The sequence below is a fragment of the Lissotriton helveticus genome, chromosome 5_1, assembly GCF_964261635.1.
Source record: "Lissotriton helveticus chromosome 5_1, aLisHel1.1, whole genome shotgun sequence".
NCBI lineage: Eukaryota > Metazoa > Chordata > Amphibia > Caudata > Salamandridae > Lissotriton > Lissotriton helveticus.
The window spans coordinates 1,918,321,744-1,918,345,332 of NC_136065.1; the positions used below are offsets into that span (position 1 = coordinate 1,918,321,744).

The window sequence follows — 23,589 nt, forward strand, 5'->3', positions numbered from 1 at the left end:
GGAGTCTCATGGCGCATGACTAGATCTCTCACTGGTTCCACATCAGAAATTACGGCTCACGCCATCCCTGTTAACACAGAACCATGGAGAAATAAGGCACCCAGAATCAAACCAACTGAATTTGGCGATCTGGCTCCTGAGGTCTTAGAGTTTGGCTACTTAAACTTACCACCAGACTGTATGAATATAATTAAAGAAGCTAGAAGATCCACCACTAGAGCATGCTATGCTGCTAAGTGGAAAAGATTTGCAATATACTGTAACAACAATCACATTGATCCATTGGATGTTTCCATCCAAAATATTATTTGCTACCTCCTACACCTACAAAAGTCCAACTTTGCTTATTCTTCCATAAGACTGCATCTAGCAGCAATTGCAGCCTATTTACAAAATGGACAGCATCTATCTCTCTTTAACCCCTTCCATGCTCATGACGAGCTCAGCTCGTCCTACAGTACACTGCTCCTGTGCTCATGACGAGCTCAACTCGTCATGAACAATGGGAATCTAGGTGCTGCAGCACAGAGGGGGAATTGCCTTAGCACTGATGTGGTTGGAGTACCTGCAATAAAAGCATTTATGGAAGGATTAAAACGAATAATCCCACCTAGGTTACCACCTGCACCAGTATGGAACCTAAACGTGGTCCTTACAAGGCTTATGGGCCCCCCTTTTGAGCCTTTACACAAGTGTGAACTGCAATTCCTAACATGGAAAACTGCCTTCCTTGTTGCCATCACCTCTCTCAGAAGAGTTAGTGAAATACAAGCATTCACAATAGAAGAACCATTTTTTCAGATACACTCTAACAAAGTGGTTCTTAAACCTAATCCTAAATTCCTGCCAAAGGTGATTACTCCTTTTCACCTTAACCAATCAGTAGAGTTGCCAGCGTTTTTTCAAAAACCAGACTCTATTGAGGAAAGGGCTTTACACATTAGATGTTAGAAGAGCTCTTTTATACTACACAGACAGGACTAAATCCTTCAGAAAGACAAAACAACTATTTGTATCTTTCTCTTCCCCACACAAAGGCAATCCCATCTCTAAAGGAGGAATTGCCAGATGGATTGTAAAGTGTATTCAAATATGCTATCAAAAAGATAAACCTACACTAACAGTTCCTCCTAGAGCGCACTCCACTCGCAAACTAGGAGTCTCTATGGCTTTCTTAGGAAACATACCACTAGAGGACATATGCAAGGCAGCAACATGGTCTACCATACACACCTTCACTAAACACTATTGTGTTGACGTGCAAGCCAAGGAGCAAGCTGCAGTAGGCCAAGCTGTCCTTAAAACACTATTTCAGTATGCTGCAACGGATACAAGCGACCACCGCTAGGGGAGACACTGCTGCACAATCGTTGCTAAGTGTACAATCTGCAGCTCATATGCCTCGAACGGAATATGCTACTTACCAGTATGCATCTGTTCTTGGCATGTAGAGCTGTAGAGCTGCAGAGTTGTACACGCCCTCCCGGGACTTGTATCCGTTCCAGTACTCCTCTTACTTAGGATGTCCATGCGTGTGCATCTTTCTCTTTACTTCTAACTCCATCATTTCCCATCACGGCGAAAAATAATCTGAGGTTGGAGTCGATGACCATGCGCAGTATTGTCCAAGGGAGGAGTCACCTATCTCGTGACTACAAAGACTTCTTCCAAGAAGACAACAACCTGCAATCATCCGAGCCCAACACCAGGTGGGGATCTATTGCTGAGTGTACAACTCTGCAGCTCTACATGCCAAGAACAGATGCATACTGGTAAGTAGCATATTCCTTCTGGAGCTGCTGCTTCCGCCGCCTTCAGGTACCTCCAGGAGCGCCAGCTTGCGGATATAGTTTTGTAACTCTCAGTGGTTGAGCAGCGCTTATTGCAGTAGTACATTATTAACAGAGGAAGTAGTTAAGATTGGGACTTAACACGTCTGCACCATTATTAGTGGTAATGGTGACACTAGGTGTGTGCGTACCAAACTCTGGTGGAGCAGTAGCTTACTTATCCAATCTGTACTCAATCTTTTATTTAATGTTTGCTTTTTCTAGATGAACCACCCGCAACAGCGCCACCTCCTCCTCCTCCACCACCACCACCACCACCACCACCTCCCCTCCCAGAAGAATCCGTTGAAAGCCACCAGAATGGTGAAGAGGAAGCCTCAATTCCAGAGGACAAAGAAAGTGGGCAGGAAGCAGTAGACAGCACCTTGGATGAAGGGACCAGTGATAGTAACACTGGGTCAGAGAGCACTAGTGTAACGGTGGAAGAGCCGCCAACCGAGCCTGCTCTAGAGGATGAGGAAAAAAAGGAATGAAGCCTGACTACAGCTGTGTTTTATGTACAGTAATAATTCTTGTAACTCCTATCTGAATAGTCACCAGTGGAGGTCTTGCATTAACTTGGTAGCTATACTAAAAGTCCGCAGGCCGTGACTAGAGAAGTGTTGAGGTTTTGCCAGATTAGTACAAAAAATATTTATACATGCCTCACCAGTTTAAATATTGTCTTTGGTATGGTTTATTTACTTGGAATAGGAAGAAGATGGACTCCGAATGGAAAGAGGACTGAAAGAATCTTAACTGTAATTCGTTCACACTGTATATTTTTTTTGTCTTGTGTGTTTGGCTCATTCTAGTTTCAGAAATTCCAAAAAGTTATAGGTCTTACCTGACTGACAGTGGATTTTCCCGTTTCCAGATGACGGTGATGGATACATGGGAAGTCTCCATATTTAATACTGTGATCTCCCGCTTTGGATGCATTGGCAGAACCTGTTCGGTTCTAATTATGCAATCCTGTTCTCATTTGATCTTCAAGCTGTGTTTGTCATTCCTCTTACAATTAACCCAATTCTTTACAGTGAAATCTCCAGCAGCACAGCCATGTTTGCTAAGAAGTAAACATAAATTGATCTCTTTGTCAGTAAAGGTGCTCATGTCCACTGTAACTTGCGCAGTACATGGCAGAACTTCTGTTAAGTTGGATTGGTAGTTTCACCTCAGTACTGTGCTAGGCTTTATTTCCCTTGTACTTCCCTCCAAATTGGGACATTCCTTTCACAAACAAGGCCCCTTGAAAATAGCTTGTGCACTTCAAAGCCAGTAGCTTATTTTTACTGAGAAATGGACATCGTATTGTACAACTTTTTTATTTTACAGGTAACCTAAGGTTTTATTAAAGTAAACCATTTAGCTCAAGATTTGTTTGGTGTTCTTGTTAAATGACCCACCCCTGATGTGATTGTTGTCTATGTGATGAGTTTAGTCTGGTAATATCTTTGTTTGTAGCATGTGTTGCTGTAAATACACACAGACTGCATACTTCTGCCGCCTAGTGTTGGGCTCGGAAGTTGCAAGTTGTTTTTCTTTGAATACTCTTTCGAGTCACTAGGTTTCGTAGATGCTCAGGGTCACGGACCCCATTGTTAGAATCTTTTTCTTCGCCATTGGGTTTAGACATGATCCAGTGTGCTCAGGCGAGTAGTTAATCCTGGAAGAGAAAGAAGAGGCTTTTGAGGACACACTATTTTCTCTGGTCCTTGTGTGAAGTCCATGCCACGTGTGAGCACTGATGATGCACCTGCCATCACTCATAAGCGGTTACACATCAGAGCCAAGCACCGCCCCTCTGGGACTTGGCATTGATTCTGGTGCCAACACTGCGGCCAGCTTCTAATGCACCACTGCCTCCAAGCACTGGTTGACACAGATCTGAGGAGAGATTCAGACAAGGCCCTCTATCATTTACTAGTCCTCGAACCCAAGGATGATGAGCCACCAAAACCTCTGCCCTCAATGTCGAGTAAGGCTTCCGCCAGAGCTGGATGAGAGACGGAGGAGGATTGTCATCCATCCACTCACAGGTATGATTTCACCGTTGGTACAGAAACAGAAACGCACCTCCAAAAGCTATAGGTATGGGATGGGGGAAGTAAATTCACTTCAATAATGGAATTCCTGCTCGGGCGTATTTCTTCAATATCAACGTAATGACACGTTTCAAACTGACCCCATTAATTAAATCCATTTCTTTTTTCCATTTCTCGTTTTATGAAAATGCAATGTTCGAGGCATGTGGGCTGCTAAATTCATATCTTAGCATTAGATCGCCGCCTAGTGTTGGGTCCGGATGATCGCACATTGTTGTCCTGGAAGAGTCTTCGAAGTATCCTGAGATAGGTGGCTCCTCCCCTGGACTACAGTGCGCATGGGCATCGGCTCCATCCCCAGATTGTTTTTTTCCGCCATTGGGTTCGGATGTGGTCTCGACGTCTCTCTGTCGAAACCGAGTAAAACTATCTTTTAGCGGCCAAAAGGCCTCGTTTTTTGCGTCGGTATTGTCTGCGCACGGTCTCGAGTCTTCCGTCTCTTGGAGCCGGAATAAGCGGAGTCTTGTTTCGCTTTTCGAACTTTGAGGCCTTCTCATCGCGACTCGACTGCAAAACTTTTCAGACATGGAGCGGAGCCCGTTTAAATACTGCCCGCTTTGTGGGTCCAAGTACCCACACATCGATCTACACCCCGTTTGTAACAAATGCCTTTCGCCTGACCACGACGACGGCAAGTGCAAGGCCTGTGCACAGTTCCGGTCTAGGAAGACTCTCAAGCTTCGGCGCGCGGTGCGCATGGAAGTTAGACAAGCGGCCCCGGATCCGGAAAACATCTTCGGCGACCAAGATGAAGAGGACCAGGGTCATCATCTTCAGATCTCCCCACCCGAGACGGAGGTCGAGGCGGATCCGGTAGACGACGACGGTGTCGTGGGTCGAGGCCTTGAATACGTCGACGAGGTAGGAGACGACGAAGAGATTTATGGGGCCGCGGCGGATAGCTCAGGGGACGAGCTCTGCCCCGAAGGTTTCGAGGATACCGACCGGGTCACGGGATCGCCTGTAGGCCTTACCCACGACCCCATGCCGCAAGCCACAGCCCCGCCTTCTGGCCCGGCCACGGACTTACTTGCTGAGCAGACTGTATCGAAACCGAAAGCATCGGGATCGACTCCATCTAAAATGGCCGACCCGAAAACGAAACCGAAACTTAAGGACTCGAGCGTCCCTAAGATGGCTGCCGTGCCAGCGAAAACGACTGTCCCCGCTAATCCATCGACTCCGTCGACCTCCGGTCCGCAGAAGTCGAAGAAGTCCGTCGATTCCGCTGCTGCTCATTCGAAATCGACGCCTGAGGAGGGGTCCTCTAAAAAAGATGGTCGGCACGGATCAGCATCGGCGCCGCCGTCCAAGCCCGCAAAGGCCGGCTCCACGGAGTCTACGCAAACGAAGACTGGCACGTCTGCGCACCGGTCCCAGGACTCGGGGTCGGTGTCAGCGGGTTCCGCGTCGAAAGCCCACAAGGCCCACAAAGACGTCCGATCCGAAGGAAAGGTCAAAACATCCTCGTCGGCTCCAAAACCAACTGAGAGTGAGGCGTCCCTCGTCGCCGCATCACTACAGCGAATTAGGGAGAAGGCCTCTGCTCCGTCGGCTCCGATTTCGTCGCCGAAGGCACAAACAGACAATCCAGCGAAGCCTTCTGGTAAACTTCTTTGTTTTGCCGCCAAAGGAGGCGCCGAAAGCCTTTTCCACCAAATCGGCACCGAAGAAGACGGTTTCTTCAACGGCTGGCCCACTTCCACGTCGGGTTCTCGAATCAGAGGATGATTCAGAGCAGTTCATCGACGCAGACACCGGCAAATTGACCCTCTATAAGAGGAAAATAACTTCAGAGTCAGTGGACTCATATGTCATCCCACTGAAAAAGAAAAGGGTGCCCCTTGATGCTTCAGGCCTCACAGAACCAATCCTGCCTCCTCCAAGACGGAGCCCTACTCCCTCACCAGAACACTCTGCGGGTGAGGGGTATGATGAGGATGAACAATACAATTTCCCTATCAATGAACCAGATGCACAACCGGATTCATATGATGACACTGGTGACCAGGGCACCCAAAATGTGGGGCAGGACCCGCAGCTTTTTAATGCACGTGCATCCCCCACTGAGGATTCAGCAGGTTTTCATGCGCTACTTGAGAGGGCAGCGGCCAATCATGATGTGGACATGCATGCTGACCCGATAGAAGAAGACTTCCTTTTCGACACATTCTCAGTCTCTGAAAGGACAGTAAAAACGCTGCCTATGCTTAAGGGAGTCCTCAAGCATGCGGGGGATATCTTTAAGGAGCCTACCAGGGCACGAGTGGTCAATCCACGCATTGAGAAGAAGTACAGACCTGCACCTGCAGACCCTGCATACATTCGGGGACAGTTGCCACTGGACTCTCTTGTGGTCGCCAATGCCAGGAAACGTGCCAACTCCCAGACAACGGGTGAAGCTCCTCCCCCGGATAAGGAGTCCAAAGTGCTAGAGGCAGGGGGCAAAAGAGTAGCTGCGCAGGCCGCAAACTTTTGGCGCATTGCCAATACACAGGCACTCTTAGCACGTTACGATAGGGCGCATTACGACACCCTAGAACAGGTTATACAACACCTGCCTCCAAAGTTCCAAGAAGGCACCAAACTGCTTATTGAGGAAGGGAAGCTAATCTCAAACGCAGCCATCAAGTGTGCACTTGACGCCGCAGACACAGCTGCTAGAGCTATCAACACTAGCGTTATGCTGAGACGACAGGCGTGGCTCCGCATCTCGGGGTTTAAACCAGATATACAGACAACCATTCTCAATCAGCCAGTCAATCCTGATAGTCTGTTTGGTCCAGATGTTGACACCACCCTAGAAAAAATAAAAAAAGACACAGAAACTGCTAAGTCCATGGGGGCCCTCCAGTCGCAACAGTTTCGTGGCAACAATTTTCGTCGCTCAGGTGCACGTGGAGTCACCAGAGGACAAATGGGTCAACAGTCTCAGTTCTCAAAAGGTGGAGCACAATCCTCGTTCCAAAAGCAGAACAAGGGAGGTTACAGAAATAACAGCAACAGAGGTCGCGGCAGAGGAAACAACAGCTCCCGCTCCTCTACCCCAAGCAAACAGTGACTCTCCGTCACTGCCCCCCGACCACTTAACACCTGTCGGGGGGAGACTGCAGCAGTTCCTGCCCGTCTGGAGAAACATCACCACAGACAGGTGGGTGCGACAACTAGTCCAGTATGGTTATTGCCTAGAGTTGAAATCCACTCCACCCAACATCCCGCCAAGGCAAAGGCCTATGTCCGCAGAGCACTTGCTCTTATTGCAGCAGGAAGTGGTGGTGATGCTGCAAAAAGGAGCAATCGAGCTCGTGCCGGTGAGAGAGGAAGGCACAGGGGTGTACTCCCTGTACTTCCTTATTCCAAAGAGGGACGGATCTCTCAGACCCATTCTAGATCTACGCCCCCTCAACCTGTACATACTGTCAGAACATTTCCACATGCTCACACTGCAGCAGATTCTTCCCTTGCTAAACCAAGGGGACTTCTTAGCAACCTTAGATCTCAAGGATGCTTATTTCCACATTCCACTACACCCGTCCCACAGGAAATACCTCAGGTTCACTATTCAAGGCAAGCATTACCAGTTCAAGGTCTTACCCTTTGGAGTCACCACAGCCCCAAGGGTGTTTACCAAGTGTCTGGCGACGGTAGCAGCGCACCTCAGGAGGCAGAACATCCATGTCTACCCCTACCTCGACGACTGGCTCGTGCAAGCCAAGTCGGAACGACAGTGCGCCGCGGACATGTCAACTACAATTCACCTTCTTCACGATCTGGGTTTCTCGCTGAACTACCCAAAGTCGCATCTACAACCAGCACATGTCCGGCAGTTCCTAGGTGCGACGATCAACACCCTGACGGCCATGGCTCAGCCAAACCAGGTCAGGATAGACAGCATGCAGTCTCTGATCCAAAAGTTCAGACCACAACACTCGCTTCCGGCGAGAGTATTCATGCAGTTGATAGGCATGATGGCTTCCTGCATCTTCATAGTCCCTCACGCACGGTTACATATGCGCCCGCTCCAGGAGTGTTTAGCAAATCAGTGGACACAGGCTCAGGGGCAATTGACAGACCTAGTGTTGGTTACCAGTCGGGCATACGACTCTCTGCATTGGTGGACTCCACACAACCTTTGCAAGGGCCGACTGTTCCAAGAGCCTGTGCCGCAGATTATCCTGACAACGGACGCATCTCTCCAGGGATGGGGAGCTCATCTGCTCACTTACACAGTGCAGGGACTATGGACGACGCGGCAGCAGAAGATGCACATCAACTATCTAGAACTGATGGCAATCTTCATGGCGATCAAGTCCTTCATTGTACATCTGTGCAACAAGGTAGTGTTAGTCCGGACGGACAACATGACTGCGATGTACTACATTCAAAAGCAGGGAGGCACCCACTCGCCACAGCTGTCTCATCTGGCTCAGAGCATGTGGAAGTGGGCCATTCAGAGGAACATTTTCCTCATGGCAGAACACCTCCCAGGGAAGGACAACCAGATGGCGGATCTGCTCAGCAGGTTCAGCCATCAAATGCACGAGTGGGAGATACACCCATCTGTCCTCCACCCGTACTTCCAGCAGTGGGGTCATCCGGAGATAGACCTGTTTGCCACAAAAGAAAATGCAAAATGCCAACACTTTGCCGCCAGGTTCCCTCACCCACAGTCGCAGGGGAATGCGATATGGATGAACTGGTCAGGCAAATTTGCGTACGCTTTTCCGCCAGCCCCTCTGATACCGCTGGTCGCAAGAAAGCTAAGGCAACACGCGATGACTCTCATCCTAGTTGCTCCAACGTGGGCGCGCCAGGCATGGTACACCACGTTCCTCGAACTCTCAGTGGTGCCGCATCAAAGACTGCGCCTCACGCCCAGTCTTTTGACGCAGAACCATGGAGAAATTCAGCATCCAGATCCGCAACAGCTCAACCTGGCGATCTGGCTCCTGAAGTCCTAGAGTTTGGATACCTTAACCTACCTCCAGAATGCATGAACATCATCAAGGAGGCAAGGAAGCCAACTACCAGAGCATGCTATGCTGCGAAATGGAAGCGTTTTGTCATTTACTGTACAGCCAATGACATCAACCCGCTAGATGCATCTATCCCCAACATCATTTGCTATCTGTTGCATCTTTACAAGTGCAATCTAGCGTACACTTCCATTCGGATACATCTATCCGCCATAGCGGCTTATCTTCAAAACAGGCAGCACCTCTCTGTCTTCAGAGTGCCCGCCATTAAAGCCTTCCTTGAAGGTCTGAAACGAGTCATTCCCCCAAGAACACCGCCAGCTCCGGTGTGGAACCTCAATGTCGTTCTCACCAGACTAATGGGACCGCCATTTGAGCCACTGCACTCGTGTGAACTCCAGTTCCTTACGTGGAAAGTGGCTTTCCTGGTAGCTATTACGTCTCTGAGGCGTGTCAGTGAGCTGCAAGCGCTCACAATCCAAGAGCCATTCATTCAGATTCATCCAAATAGGGTAGTGCTACGCACTAACCCCAAATTCCTTCCGAAGGTGGTGTCACAGTTTCATCTAAACCAAACTATTGACTTGCCAACATTCTTTCAAAACCCGCAAACGGTGGCAGAAAGAATGCTCCATACCTTAGACGTACGGAGGGCGTTGATGTACTACATAGACAGAACACAACCCTTTAGAAAGACAAAACATCTTTTTGTTGCCTTCGCACCACAACACAAAGGCAACCCTATTTCCAAAGCAGGGATAGCCAGATGGATTGTTAAGTGCATCCAGATATGTTATCAAAAGGCCAAGCGCACTTTAACAATACCCCCAAGGGCGCACTCCACACGCAAACTGGGGGCATCCATGGCTTTCCTAGGGAACATTCCTTTAGAGGATATTTGCAGAGCAGCCACGTGGGTTACACCACACACCTTTACAAAACACTACTGTGTTGATGTGCATTCCAAGCAGCAAGCTGCTGTAGGACAGGCTGTTCTCAAAACACTTTTTCAGGTTTCTGCAGCTGGCACGGGCAACCGCCGCTGATGGAGGGACTGCTATGTATTCTATGCTAAGATATGAATTTAGCAGCCCACATGCCTCGAACTGAATATGCTACTTACCAGTATGCATCTGTTCTTGGCATGTAGGGCTGCTAACATTCATATCGCCCGCCCTCCTCCCCGGTGCCTGTCGCAGCTGCAGATATACTATTGTATTTATTCATTAGCATGGACATCCTTTACACTTTTCACTCCATCTCCTGCCACAATGGCGAAAAACAATCTGGGGATGGAGCCGATGCCCATGCGCACTGTAGTCCAGGGGAGGAGCCACCTATCTCAGGATACTTCGAAGACTCTTCCAGGACAACAATGTGCGATCATCCGGACCCAACACTAGGCGGCGATCTAATGCTAAGATATGAATGTTAGCAGCCCTACATGCCAAGAACAGATGCATACTGGTAAGTAGCATATTCAGTTCGAGGCATGTGGGCTGCTAAATTCATATCTTAGCATTAGATCGCCGCCTAGTGTTGGGTCCGGATGATCGCACATTGTTGTCCTGGAAGAGTCTTCGAAGTATCCTGAGATAGGTGGCTCCTCCCCTGGACTACAGTGCGCATGGGCATTGGCTCCATCCCCAGATTGTTTTTTTCCGCCATTGGGTTCGGATGCGGTCTCGACTTCTCTCTGTCGGAACCGAGTAAAACTAACTTTTTAAGGCCAAAAGGCCTTGTATTTATAGCGTCGGTATTGTTTGCGCACGGTCTCGAGTTCTTCCGACTCTTGGAGTCGGATTCAGCGGAGTTTTTTTCACTCTTCGGACATCGAGGCCTTCTCATCGCGACACGACCACGACTTTCCAGCATGGAGCGGAGTCCGTTTAAGTACTGTCCGCTCTGTGGGTCCAAGTACCCACATATAGACCTGCACCCGGTCTGTAACAAATGCCTTTCACCGGACCATGACGACGGCAAGTGTAAGGCTTGCGCTCAATTCCGGTCGAAAAAGACTCTCAAGCTTCGGCGCGCGGTGCGCCTGGAGGCCAGACAAGCGGCCCCGGATCCAGAAAACATCTTCGGAGACCAAGAAGAAGATGAACAGGGTCATCATCTCCAAATATCCCCACCCGAAACGGAGGTCGAGGCGGATCCGGTAGACGACGACGGAGTCGTGGATCAAGGCCTTGAATACGTCGACGAGGTAGGGGACGTCGAAGAGATTTATGGGGCCGCGGCAGATAGCTCAGGGGACGAGCTATGCCCCGAAGGTTTCGAAGATCACGATCGGGTCACGGGATCGCCAGTTGGCCTTACCCAAGACCCCGTACCGCAAGCCACGGCCCCGCCTTCAGGCCCGGCCACGGACATACTTGCTGGGCAGGCCGGATCGAAACCGAAACCGAAACTTACGCTATCGACTACACCTAAAATGGCCGACCCGAAAACGAAACCGAAACTTATGGACTCGAGCGTCCCTAAAATGGCGGCCAGCCAACAGAAAACTACTGCACCCGCCGCCGCATCGGCTCCGTCGACCTCCGGTCCACAGAAGTCGAAGAAGTCGGTCGATTCCACAGGGTCAAAATCGGCGCCAGAGGAGGGATCCTCTAAAAAGGGTGGTCGGCACGGATCAACCGCTGCGACACCGTCTAAGCACGCCAAGGCCAGCGGTACGGCTCCGGTTCCGACTGGGACTCCGTTCGTCGGTCGCGTAGTGGAGTCGGAGGCGACACAAGCACACGGATCGGCGGCTGGCACATCTGCGCATCGATCCAAGGACTCTGGGTCGGCGGCAACTGCATCGGCGTCCAAGACTCAGAAAGGCCACCATGACGTCGGATCCGAGGGGAAGGTCAAGGCATCCTCGTCAGCGCCAAAGGCCACTGTAAGTGAAGTGTCCCCCATCGCCGCTTCGCTACAGAGAATCAGAGACAAGGCCGCTGCTACGTCGGCTCCGTTGCCGTCGCCTCAGACGCCGAAAGACACTCCAGCAAAGCCTAAGAGTAAGCTTCTCTTCCTTCTGCCGCCGAAAGAGGCTCCGAAGGCCTTTTCTACGAAATCGACGCCAAAGAAGTCGGATTCTTCTACGGCAGGGGTACCTTCAGGTCGAGAACTCTAATCAGAGGACGATTCTGAGCACTTCATCGACGCCAACACTGGCAAATTAACCCTATACAAAAGGAGGATCACTTCGGAGCCTCTGGACTCCTATGTCATCCCTCTAAAGAAGAAGAGGGTTCCTCAGGACGCTTCTAGCCTCATAGAACCTATCCAGCCTCCTCCAAGAAGAAGCCCTACTCCCTCACCAGAACACTCTGAGGGTGAGGGATATGATGAAGATGACCAATACACCTTCCCCATCAATGAACCAGATGCACATCCAGATGCATATGATGACATTGGTGACCAAGGCACCCAAAGTGTGGGGCAAGACCCACAGGCTTTCAGTGCACATGCATCCCCAACAGAGGATTCTGCAGGTTTTCATGCACTCATTGAGAGGGCAGCTGCTAATCATGATGTGGACATGCATGCTGACCCAGTGGAAGAGGACTTTCTCTTTGATACTTTTTCAGTCTCTGAAAGAACTGTGAAAACGCTGCCTATGCTCAAGGGAGTCCTCAAGCATGCAGCTGACATCTTTAAAGAACCTACCAGAGCGAGAGTGGTCAATCCACGTATAGAGAAAAAGTACAGACCAGCACCTGCAGACCCTGCATACATTCGGGGACAGTTGCCACTAGACTCTCTTGTGGTCGCAAATGCCAGAAAACGGGCCAACTCCCAGACAACGGGTGAAGCTCCTCCCCCAGACAAGGAGTCCAAAGTGCTAGAGGCAGGGGGCAAAAGAGTGGCGGCACAAGCTGCCAACTTTTGGCGTATTGCAAATACACAAGCACTCTTAGCACGTTACGATAGGGCGCATTACGACACCCTAGAGCAGATTGTACAACACCTGCCTCCAAAGTTTCAAGAGGGCACCAAACTGCTTATAGAGGAAGGGAAACTGATCTCCAACGCAGCCATCAAGTGTGCACTTGACGCCGCAGACACAGCAGCTAGAGCGATCAACACTAGCGTCATGCTAAGACGACAAGCTTGGCTCCGCATATCAGGGTTTAAACCCGATATTCAGACAACCATCCTTAATCAGCCAGTCAATCCTGATAGACTGTTTGGTCCAGATGTTGACACCACCCTCAAAGATAAAAAAGGACACAGAAACTGCTAAGTCCATGGGGGCCCTACAATCACAGCAGTTTCGAGGTAATAATTTTCGTCGCTCAGGTGCACGTGGAGTCACCAGAGGACAAATGGGTCAACAATCGCAATTCTCAAGAGGTGGAGCACAATCCTCGTTCACAAAACAGAACAAGGGAGGTTACAGAAATACCAGCAACAGAGGTCGCGGCAGAGGAAACAACAACTCCCGCTCCTCTACCCCAAGCAAACAGTGACTCTCTGTCACTGCCCCCCGACCACTTAACACCTGTCGGGGGGAGACTGCAGCAGTTCCTGCCCGTCTGGAGAAACATCACCACAGACAGGTGGGTGCGACAACTAGTCCAGTATGGTTATTGCCTAGAGTTGAAATCCACTCCACCCAACATTCCGCCAAGGCAAAGGCCTATGTCCGCAGAGCACTTGCACTTATTGCAGCAGGAAGTAGTGGCGATGCTGCACAAAGGCGCAATCGAGCTCGTGCCGGTGGGAGAGGAAGGCACAGGGGTATATTCCCTGTACTTCCTTATTCCAAAGAAGGACGGATCTCTCAGACCCATTCTAGATCTACGTCCCCTCAACCTGTACATACTATCAGAACATTTCCATATGCTTACACTGCAACAGATTCTTCCCTTGTTAAACCAAGGGGACTTCTTAGCAACCTTGGATCTCAAGGATGCGTATTTCCACATTCCACTACACCCGTCCCACAGGAAATACCTCAGGTTCACTATTCAAGGCAAGCATTACCAGTTCAAGGTCCTACCCTTCGGAGTCACCACAGCCCCAAGGGTGTTTACCAAGTGTCTGGCGACAGTAGCAGCGCACCTCAGGAGGCAGAACATCCATGTCTACCCCTACCTGGACGACTGGCTCGTTCAAGCCAAGTCGGAACGACAGTGCGCCGCGGACATGTCGACCACCATTCACCTCCTTCACGATCTAGGTTTCTCGTTGAGCTACCCAAAGTCGCATCTTCAGCCGGCACATGTCCGGCAGTTTCTAGGTGCGACGATCAATACCCTGACGGCCATGGCTCAACCAAACCAAGTCAGGATAGACAGCATGCAGTCTCTAATCCAGAAGTTCAGACCACAACACTCGCTTCCAGCGAGAGTGTTCATGCAGTTGATAGGCATGATGGCCTCCTGCATCTTCATAGTCCCTCACGCACGGTTACATATGCGCCCGCTCCAGGAGTGCTTAGCAAATCAGTGGACACAGGCTCAGGGACAATTGACAGACCTAGTGTTGGTTACCAGTCGGGCATACGACTCTCTGCATTGGTGGACTCCACACAACCTTTGCAAGGGCCGACTGTTCCAAGAGCCAGTGCCACAGATTATCCTGACAACGGACGCATCTCTCCAGGGATGGGGAGCTCATCTGCTCACTTACACGGTGCAGGGACTATGGACGACGCAGCAACAGAAGATGCACATCAACTATCTGGAACTGATGGCAATCTTCATGGCACTCAAGTCCTTCATTGTACATCTGTGCAACAAGGTAGTGTTAGTCCGGACGGACAACATGACCGCGATGTACTACATTCAAAAGCAGGGGGGCACCCACTCGCCACAGCTGTCTCATCTGGCTCAGAGCATGTGGAAGTGGGCCATTCAGAGGAACATTTTCCTCATGGCAGAACACCTCCCGGGAAAGGACAATCAGATGGCGGATCTGCTCAGCAGGTACAGCCATCAAATGCACGAGTGGGAGATACACCCATCTGTCCTCCACCCGTACTTCCAGCAGTGGGGTCATCCGGAGATAGACCTGTTTGCCACAAAAGAAAACGCAAAATGCCAACACTTTGCCGCCAGGTTCCCTCACCCACAGTCGCAGGGGAATGCGATATGGATGAACTGGTCAGGCAAATTTGCGTACGCTTTTCCGCCAGCCCCTCTGATACCGCTGGTGGCAAGAAAGCTAAGGCAGCACGCGATGACTCTCATCCTAGTTGCTCCAACGTGGGCGCGCAAAGCATGGTTCCTCGAACTCTCAGTGGTGCCGCATCAAAGACTGCGCCTCACGCCCAGACTTTTGACGCAGAACCATGGAGAAATTCAGCATCCAGATCCGCAACAGCTCAACCTGGCGATCTGGCTCCTGAAGTCCTAGAGTTTGGATACCTTAATCTACCTCCGGAATGCATGGACATCATCAGGGAGGCAAGGAAGCCAACTACCAGAGCATGCTATGCTGCGAAATGGAAGCGTTTTGTCATTTACTGTACAGCCAATGACATCAACCCGCTAGATGCATCTATCCCTGACATCATTTGCTATCTGTTGCATCTTTACAAGTGCAATCTAGCGTACACTTCCATTCGGATACATCTATCCGCCATAGCGGCTTATCTTCAAAACAGGCAGCATCTCTCTGTCTTCAGAGTGCCTGCCATTAAAGCTTTCCTTGAAGGTCTGAAACGAGTCATTCCCCCAAGAACACCACCAGCTCTGGTGTGGAACCTCAATGTGGTCCTCACCAGACTGATGGGACCACCTTTTGAGCCACTGCACTCGTGTGAACTCCAGTTCCTAACGTGGAAAGTAGCTTTCCTAATAGCTATTACGTCACTGAGGCGGGTTAGTGAGCTACAAGCGCTCACAATCCAAGAGCCTTTCATTCAGATTCATCCAAATAGGGTAGTGCTACGCACGAACCCCAAATTCCTTCCGAAGGTGGTGTCACAGTTTCATCTCAACCAAACTATTGACTTGCCGGCATTCTTTCAAAACCCACAAACGGTAGCGGAAAGAATGCTCCATACCTTAGATGTACGGAGGGCGTTGATGTACTACATAGACAGGACACAACCCTTTAGAAAGACAAAACAACTTTTTGTTGCCTTCGCACCACAACACAAAGGCAACCCTATTTCCAAAGCAGGAACAGCCAGGTGGATTGTTAAGTGCATCCAAATATGTTATCAAAAGGCCAAGCGCACTCTAACGATACCCCCCAGAGCGCACTCCACACGCAAATTGGGGGCATCCATGGCTTTCCTAGGGAACATTCCTTTAGAGGACATTTGCAGAGCAGCCACGTGGGTTACACCACATACCTTTACAAAACACTACTGTGTTGATGTGCATTCCAAGCAGCAAGCTGCTGTAGGACAGGCTGTTCTCAAGACACTCTTTCAGGTTTCTGCAGCTGGCACGGGCAACCGCCGCTGATGGAGGGACTGCTATGTATTCTATGCTAAGATATGAATTTAGCAGCCCACATGCCTCGAACTGAATATGCTACTTACCAGTATGCATCTGTTCTTGGCATGTAGGGCTGCTAACATTCATATCGCCCACCCTCCTCCCCGGTGCCTGTTGCAGCTGCAGATATACTATTGTATTCAGTCATTAGCATGGACATCCTTTACACTTTTCACTCCATCTTCTGCCACAATGGCGAAAAACAATCTGGGGATGGAGCCGATGCCCATGCGCACTGTAGTCCAGGGGAGGAGCCACCTATCTCAGGATACTTCGAAGACTCTTCCAGGACAACAATGTGCGATCATCCGGACCCAACACTAGGCGGCGATCTAATGCTAAGATATGAATGTTAGCAGCCCTACATGCCAAGAACAGATGCATACTGGTAAGTAGCATATTCATTCCTAATGACATTAGAAGACCATTATCTACAGTGTAATTCAGCAGTTATATTTACCTGAGCTAACTATAACGTACGCCCCCGCAATACACTTATTACCACATCACTCAAGACACTGTCAGTGACATCACCGATAATATCATCCAGTGAGTGTAAGTATTTTGTTAACATTTGTGAGATTTAAAGATCTATACTAACATACAGCATGTTAACTTTCTATTCTTTCTGTACTAGTAATTAGTCATACTATTTCTAACATATGTGAGTTGCTGTGTGACTATCAGTGCATGAGTGGCTATATGGTTGTGTAAGTGGGTGGATGAGGGGTTGTATAGATGTGAGTGGGGAGAGGAGTTAGCCTAATGGCTAGGGAGGGCGACCTCGAATCTGGGGAACTGGGTTGGAGTCTCGGCAATGACACGGAACATCCTGTGATTCTGGGCTAATCACTTTATCTCCCCGTGCCTAACAAAAATTAATGTGTCCTCATGTAACGCAACTGTTGCTATGTAAAGTGCTCTGATACCCGATACCTTCGGGTCAAGTTCGCGCTATATAAAACGCTGTAAAATAAAAATGTGATAATGGATCTGTGATTGGCTGTATGGGTGAGTGAGTAGGTTTTTGTGTGTGTGTGTCTGTGTGTGTAAAGGTAAGTGCGTATATGTGAGTGGCTGTATTGGGGAGTGAATGGGTGTGTGAGTGGTTGTATGGATGTGTGAATGAGTATGTAAGTGGTTCTGGGTGGGTGCGTGAGTGGGTGGGTGAGTGGCTGTAAAGGTAAGTGAGTGGGTGTGTGAGTAGTTGTATTGCTGTGGCTGTAAGGGGGAGTGTGTGAGTACCTATATGTGTGGGTGTGCAAATACCTGTATGGGTTAGTGAGTGGCTGTAATTGTATATGAATGGGTGTGTAAGTGTCTGTATGTCTGACTGGATGTGTGAGTGGCTGTATTGAGTGAGTGGGTGTATGAGTGGCGATATGGGTAAGTAGGTGTGCGAGTGGCTGTATGAGTGAGTGGATGGGTGAGTGGCAGCATTGAGTGATTGGGTGTTTGAGTACTTGTTTGGATCTGTGTATGTGGGTGGATGTACAAGATTTTGTATGGGGGAATAAGTGGGTGTCTGAGTAGTTCAGTGGATGTCTTCAGTGATGTCATCTGTGATGTCGTTTGAGGTGTCAGCCGTGATGTCATTGACCATGTCATGATTGATGCAATATGTGAGGTGTAGGAAGCTGACTGTTTATGGTATTGCCACTAGGTGGTTATACCGTGCACAGAGTCCAGTGGTTCCCTAAAAGTGTACAAGGCTCAATGTAAAACCTAAAGTGCTCTATTATTGGTAGTCTGGGCAAGCAGCCTTAGGCCTGACACAGAGGATTGTAAGACATTTATTGCACAATATTGACCAATAATGGATGCACAACTCCAGAAAGAGATCAGACCAATTTTAGAAAAATATACTTTGTATTTTATTTTAAGACCAAGATCTTCGCTATAAGGTAAGTACGTTTTTAAATAAAAATACATTTCACTTTGAAAAATTGACGCTTCAAAACTTTTCAGAACAGTTGAATATTACCCAATATTGCGGTTAAACAGGTAAGTAGTGCACTTACAATTCCAGCCTTTGTGACCAAAGGTCAGCAGGGGACAGGTCATGTGAGTACCAAAATTGCACCACAAGCGGCACCAGGGCAGCTGGGTGCAGAGCTCAAATTCGGAGTTTGGCTCGATGCTTTTCAACAGAAACTGAAGCTACACGGCTTGCAGGTAGGTAAATCAGTTGCAGGGGATCAGCTTTGGGGGTTAGGATCAGCACAGGGGGCCACAAAGCAGCACCAAATATACACCAACAAAGGCACAGAGTGCAATTTCAGCATTTCAATGAAGATTCTTCTATTGGGTAACAGGCTGCAGGCATTGCACCAGCGGTTGCAGGAGGGAGACCAACGACAGCAGGTGTAGGGCCAATAGGCACCTTACCTGGGGTGACCAAACCCACTATTATGCCACCCTCCTGAGGGAGCGGGGCATAGTCCTAGCCCTGATTGGAGGAGTCCCCTCATTTTCAAGATGGAGGTGACTAAAACGTGAGCTTAACTTCGCCTCCTCCACAGAGGGGTAGAGTTGGCAAAGGTGGGCACACCTCCTAGTCCAAGTTTTGCTGCTGGTTTTTCCACCCAAAATTGGGGTGTAAACTGGGGGCTGCCATTTACTTTTAGCAGTAGAGGCTGGGAGTCACATTACAAAGGTGGCGGCCTTTGAAGCTACCCCCTTGTGCACTGGCCCATCCTGGGGGAATGATGTGCGACACCTCTGCCCAGGAACTTCATTGTTTCTGGTACCAGAGAACAGAGGCTTCTGTAGTAGGGGATCTCTGTGTATAGTCATAATCTAATGAATAGTCCCGCCCATGTGCGGGGACCCCGGAGCAATCAAAAAAAATCTCTTAAGCTGTCTTCTTTGCAGTCCTGCATAGACACTTAAGAGAAAATCAAAGACAAATAACGCAGCCTATAACCACAAGGCTACACTGGCCAGCACTTCAACTTGCCTGTAATTGCATATGTTATCACCTGTGTTGTGTTTTAAATGTGTGGTTTTCCCTGCCCATGATTGCCTTCATTTAGTGTGTTGAATTGTGGGATTTGCAGTCCAACCTCTGTAGTCTGTCCCTCTCATTCCTTGGTGACAAATCTGTTTCCCCTCCAAATTTCTCCTTTGCTCTGTGCTTAGGCCTGTGTGCTCAAACAGTGCACCCCCAGCCTCCATTTTGTGTTCACAAGCCAGTGACCCCCCCCCCCCCCCCTCAGCAACAGGGATTTTCTACATCAGAGGGTGCTTCTGTGAGCTGTTGAAACTGTATTTCCTGGGGCCTGTGCACTTCGTTTTTTGGCCAGCAGGGGGAGTAAAGCTTTATTCAATCAGTATTGTTAGATTTAGTTAGTGTTAGTGAAGCCTTTACCTGCTGAAGTCCAAAGTTGTGGATTGAGCCTGTCTGTCTCCTAGGAGATTCTGAACAGGAGCAAGCAGCTTCCAACTCCCTGGCCAGCAAACCTTGTCTGAGGTTGCTGGTACCTTATATGGTGTGCTAGTGGTTGGCACATGTGTACACTGATTGGTGGTTGTATCTGGTGTTTCTATTGGGTTAGGGTTAATGTCCTCATTGGTTGGGTATTTGAGGGTTCTGATTGGTTTCTCGGTCTGTGAATCAATCATTGCAGGGTTGGGACTAGGGATAGGGTTAGGATTTCTATTGGAAGTAGGGACTAGGGCTTCCTATGTTATTGGTTGTTGGGAGTAGGGTGGGACTAGGGCTAGGGTTAGAGCTTTAATTGGAAGTAGTGATTAGGGCCTCTGGTGTGATTGGTTGTTGGACCAGTTGTGGGACTAAGAGTAGGGTTAGGCTTTCTATTGAAAGTAGGGACTAGGACTACCTGTACCAGTGGCTGCTTTGACTTGGGTTGCGACTAGTGGTAGGGCTACGGCCTTTATTGGACGTAGATGGTTTTTTGAAATGATTGGGTGCTTGGACTAGGGTTAAGATTGGCTGCAAGGTCCTGGTCTCCTATTGGTTCTAGATGCTAGGGCTAGTGTTGTGATTGGATAGTGTTAGGGCTAGGGTTCCCATTGGCTGAAGGGGTCACCTGATTACTAGGGCTACAAAAAGCCAGGCTTAGGGCGTCTCAGCCCGGGCGTCGAGGCTAAGGGTGTCGAGGACAAGGGTAGTTGCCTGTTTGGGCCTGTTCGGGACTAGGGCCAGAAATGCTGCCCTTTTCACATAAAAAAAAAGAAAAATCCTTCACTCTTTTATCCCTCCACTATCCTTTTTCTATCAAAATTAACAGACTAACATGTTCACTTCTCAAATTCCATGTTCCATATTCAACTATACTAATATACTGCCCAAATAACTGAATAACATATCTACTACTCAAATTACTTCATATTTATACTATACTAATTTGCAACACTAATCCTTTATGGGTTCCCGAGTGGCGTGCTACTCGCCAAAAAAGCGCTTCAACACCCATCAGGGGTAACAAGTGCTATATGAATGAAAATCTTTCTTCCCCGTTTATCCATCCGCTATCCTTCTCACTCCAAGTAACAGACTAATATCCACCACTGAAATTACCTCATATTTCACCATATTAATTCACCACTAATCCTTTATAGGCTCCCTGAATAGCGTGCGTCAACAAGCCAGCGACAAATAAATACTAACCTTTGTCCTACTCTATCCTTCTGCTATCATTCCAAATCCAAATAACTGACTAACCTATCCACCACTTAAAATGTAGTTGCATGTTTCACTATACTAATTCAACACTAATCCTCTGTTGGTCCCGGAGTAGCGTGCTACCCGCCGAAAAAGCGCTTCGACGCCTCGTCAGGGGTAGTAAGCGCTATATAAATGCAATTACAATACAATACAATACAAATAAAACCAAATTTTACATATATTACTGAGTTTCACTCATAGAGAAACTTCCCTTCACCAAAATCCTTGAAATGATAGAGAGGAAGGGTTGGACAGACAGACCCCCATAGGCTGCCATTATGTGTCTGGAAAAGGGATACCATGCCTTTAAGGAAGTCTCCAGAGACCCTCGGTATCCCAGGATGCACAGCCAAAGGCCTTTTACTTTCAGTTCGTTTTTTCGGCTCCTGCTAGCAGGACCCTGGAGCATTGAGCTCTACCTTTTTGGGTATTACTTAATTTTTGGCACTTTTCCAGTGTTTTGAGTGGTTCACTCGACGTCTGGGGTCTTCCTCTTCCAGTTGCTGTGCTTTTTAGCCAGTTTTGCCACCTTTTTCTGTCAAATAAGCCAGCTTTATTCGACAAGTGCCCTGAGTGTGGCAGGAAGAAGGCTAAATCTGACCCCCACAGAGTATGTATACTCTGCCTCCCTTCCTCCCATGTCCCTAACTCCTGTGATATCTGTCACTCTTTCTCCAGGAGGACCCTGCATGACAGGGAGAAGATTCGTCTCCAAGGCCTGGAGCAGAGGAGAAAAGAACCAGGTGGGACTTCTGGGCATGGAGGGACTCTATCCTCATTCACTGCCCGTGCCTCAGCCTCTGGGGGGCTCTCCAGTCAAGAAAAGGCACCTGTCCCGGTTGATGGCTTCGGCGTCGAGAGGTATGACCACCATATGCTCCCCGTCGACCCAGGGCTCTGGTTCGAAGCGGCGTCGCCGTTTGACGTCGAGGGGAAGGACTTTGAGACCTCGGACGAGGTCGACATTGAGGACTTCACCGGCGTCGACACACCATCTACGTCGTGATGTGTCCTGTAGGCGAAGGCGCTCCTCGTCGAGGAGACACCGCCGTTCGCCGTCGATGCGACGGGCGACGTCCAGGAGAGGCAAGTCTACGTCGAGGTGGCGACAATCGATGTCGAAGAGTTCGTCGACATCTGGAACATCAAGGTCGAGACAAGGAAAGTCGTAGAGGTCGACATCTAGAAGAGAAAAGTCGACGTCGAAGAGACGCTCCAGGCCTAGGACGGTGTCTAGTGCCTCGGTGGTTCGTCTTTCATCTTAATCGGAGAGTTCCCGGTCGGGGCGGCGCCGGCACTCGTCCGCAGAGAGGTCTGCGTCCAGACCATCCTCCCAGAGGCCTGCTCGGAGGAAGAGGAGGTTGCCTAGGTCGCCGGTCTCTGAGTATTCCCGGACCTACTCCTCTCAAGGCCCAGGACGCCTACGCCTCCTTCACTGCCTCCTCTGCCTACAACGATACCTCCGCCTCCACCTCCATCTCTGCCTCCTCTTCCACCGCTTCCCCGGCCGCCACAACTACAGCCGGGGGTTCCGGTTCACACTCCTCCTATGCCACATCGCTCTCGTAGTGAGCGTCGTTCCCCCCACGAGGTCTCGTCATCGTCGAGGGAGGGAGAGGTCACGGTCCCGGTATATGGGTTCTTCTAGTGACAGGAGGTATTCTCCCACGCTGTCTGACTCTCCTCCTACGAGAGTGTCGCCTGTGGATGACATCGTGACATTTCAAGATGTGTTTCTGAGGGGAGCAGCGAAGTTGGGGATCACGCTGACCTTGCCCACTCCTTCAACCTCTGTGATTTTTGAGACTTTGCACAAGAGGCATTTATCTCGCCCATTGCTGCCTTTGGTACCAGGACTGGAGGAACCGGCCATGGAGCTGTTTCTGACGCCGGCCTCGGTGAAGTCGGCGCCATTTTGACTTCAGAAGAAGTATAGGCCACCGGATTCTGATCCTGCGTTCTTGCGGTCAGATCCTGTCCCGGATTCTGTGATCGTGACAGCGGCCAAAAAGCAGCATTCCACTGCCCCGTCATCAACGGTCCCTCCGGACAAGGAGAGCCGTCAAATGGACTCTTCTGGACGGAAAGTCTGTGGTACAGCTGCCACAGCTATGTAAATGTACAGGAAATTATATAGCGCAAATCACCGAGCGGTTTCTAAGCGCTTGCTTAGGGAACCCGTCCTGGTATTCCCCTGTGAGATAACCCCGGCAGGGTATCCGCAAGGTGAAAGCCAGGCATCCCGCCGCGAGGGGCTGTTGTGGAGATTAAGCAAGCTATTGCCCAGAGTCGCAGAGTGTGAACCCGTGAATCGAGTAGGCACTGGAGCGAGAATTGTCGAGTCCATGGACATTTTAGGACTCAAGACCCCGCCGAGCCGGGAATTGAACCCTGGTCCCGGGCTGACCTCTGCTTCCAGGTCTGCCTCCTCTAACCAGTGAGCCACACTTCTCCACTATGAAGGTAGCGAGTGCTTCGGCGCTCTTGGGACGCTATGACCGCTCCTTGTGGGAGTCCCTGCAACAGTTTATCGAA

General features: G+C 49.6%; 1 protein-coding gene across 10 annotated transcripts in view; it reads left to right on the top strand.

Moving 5' to 3' along the window:
* Nucleotides 1–3,206, top strand: part of SMARCE1 (SWI/SNF related BAF chromatin remodeling complex subunit E1) — a 140,766-nt gene extending 137,560 nt beyond the window's left edge. For all 10 annotated transcript variants that reach the window (XM_078645502.1, XM_078645508.1, XM_078645505.1 and 7 more), the window contains one exon: nt 2,055–3,206. In XM_078645502.1, the coding sequence (XP_078501628.1) occupies nt 2,055–2,323 (269 nt within the window). In that variant the 3' untranslated portion in view covers nt 2,324–3,206. The remainder of the gene's footprint in view (nt 1–2,054) is intronic.
* The last annotated feature ends 20,383 nt before the right edge of the window (nt 3,207–23,589 follow it).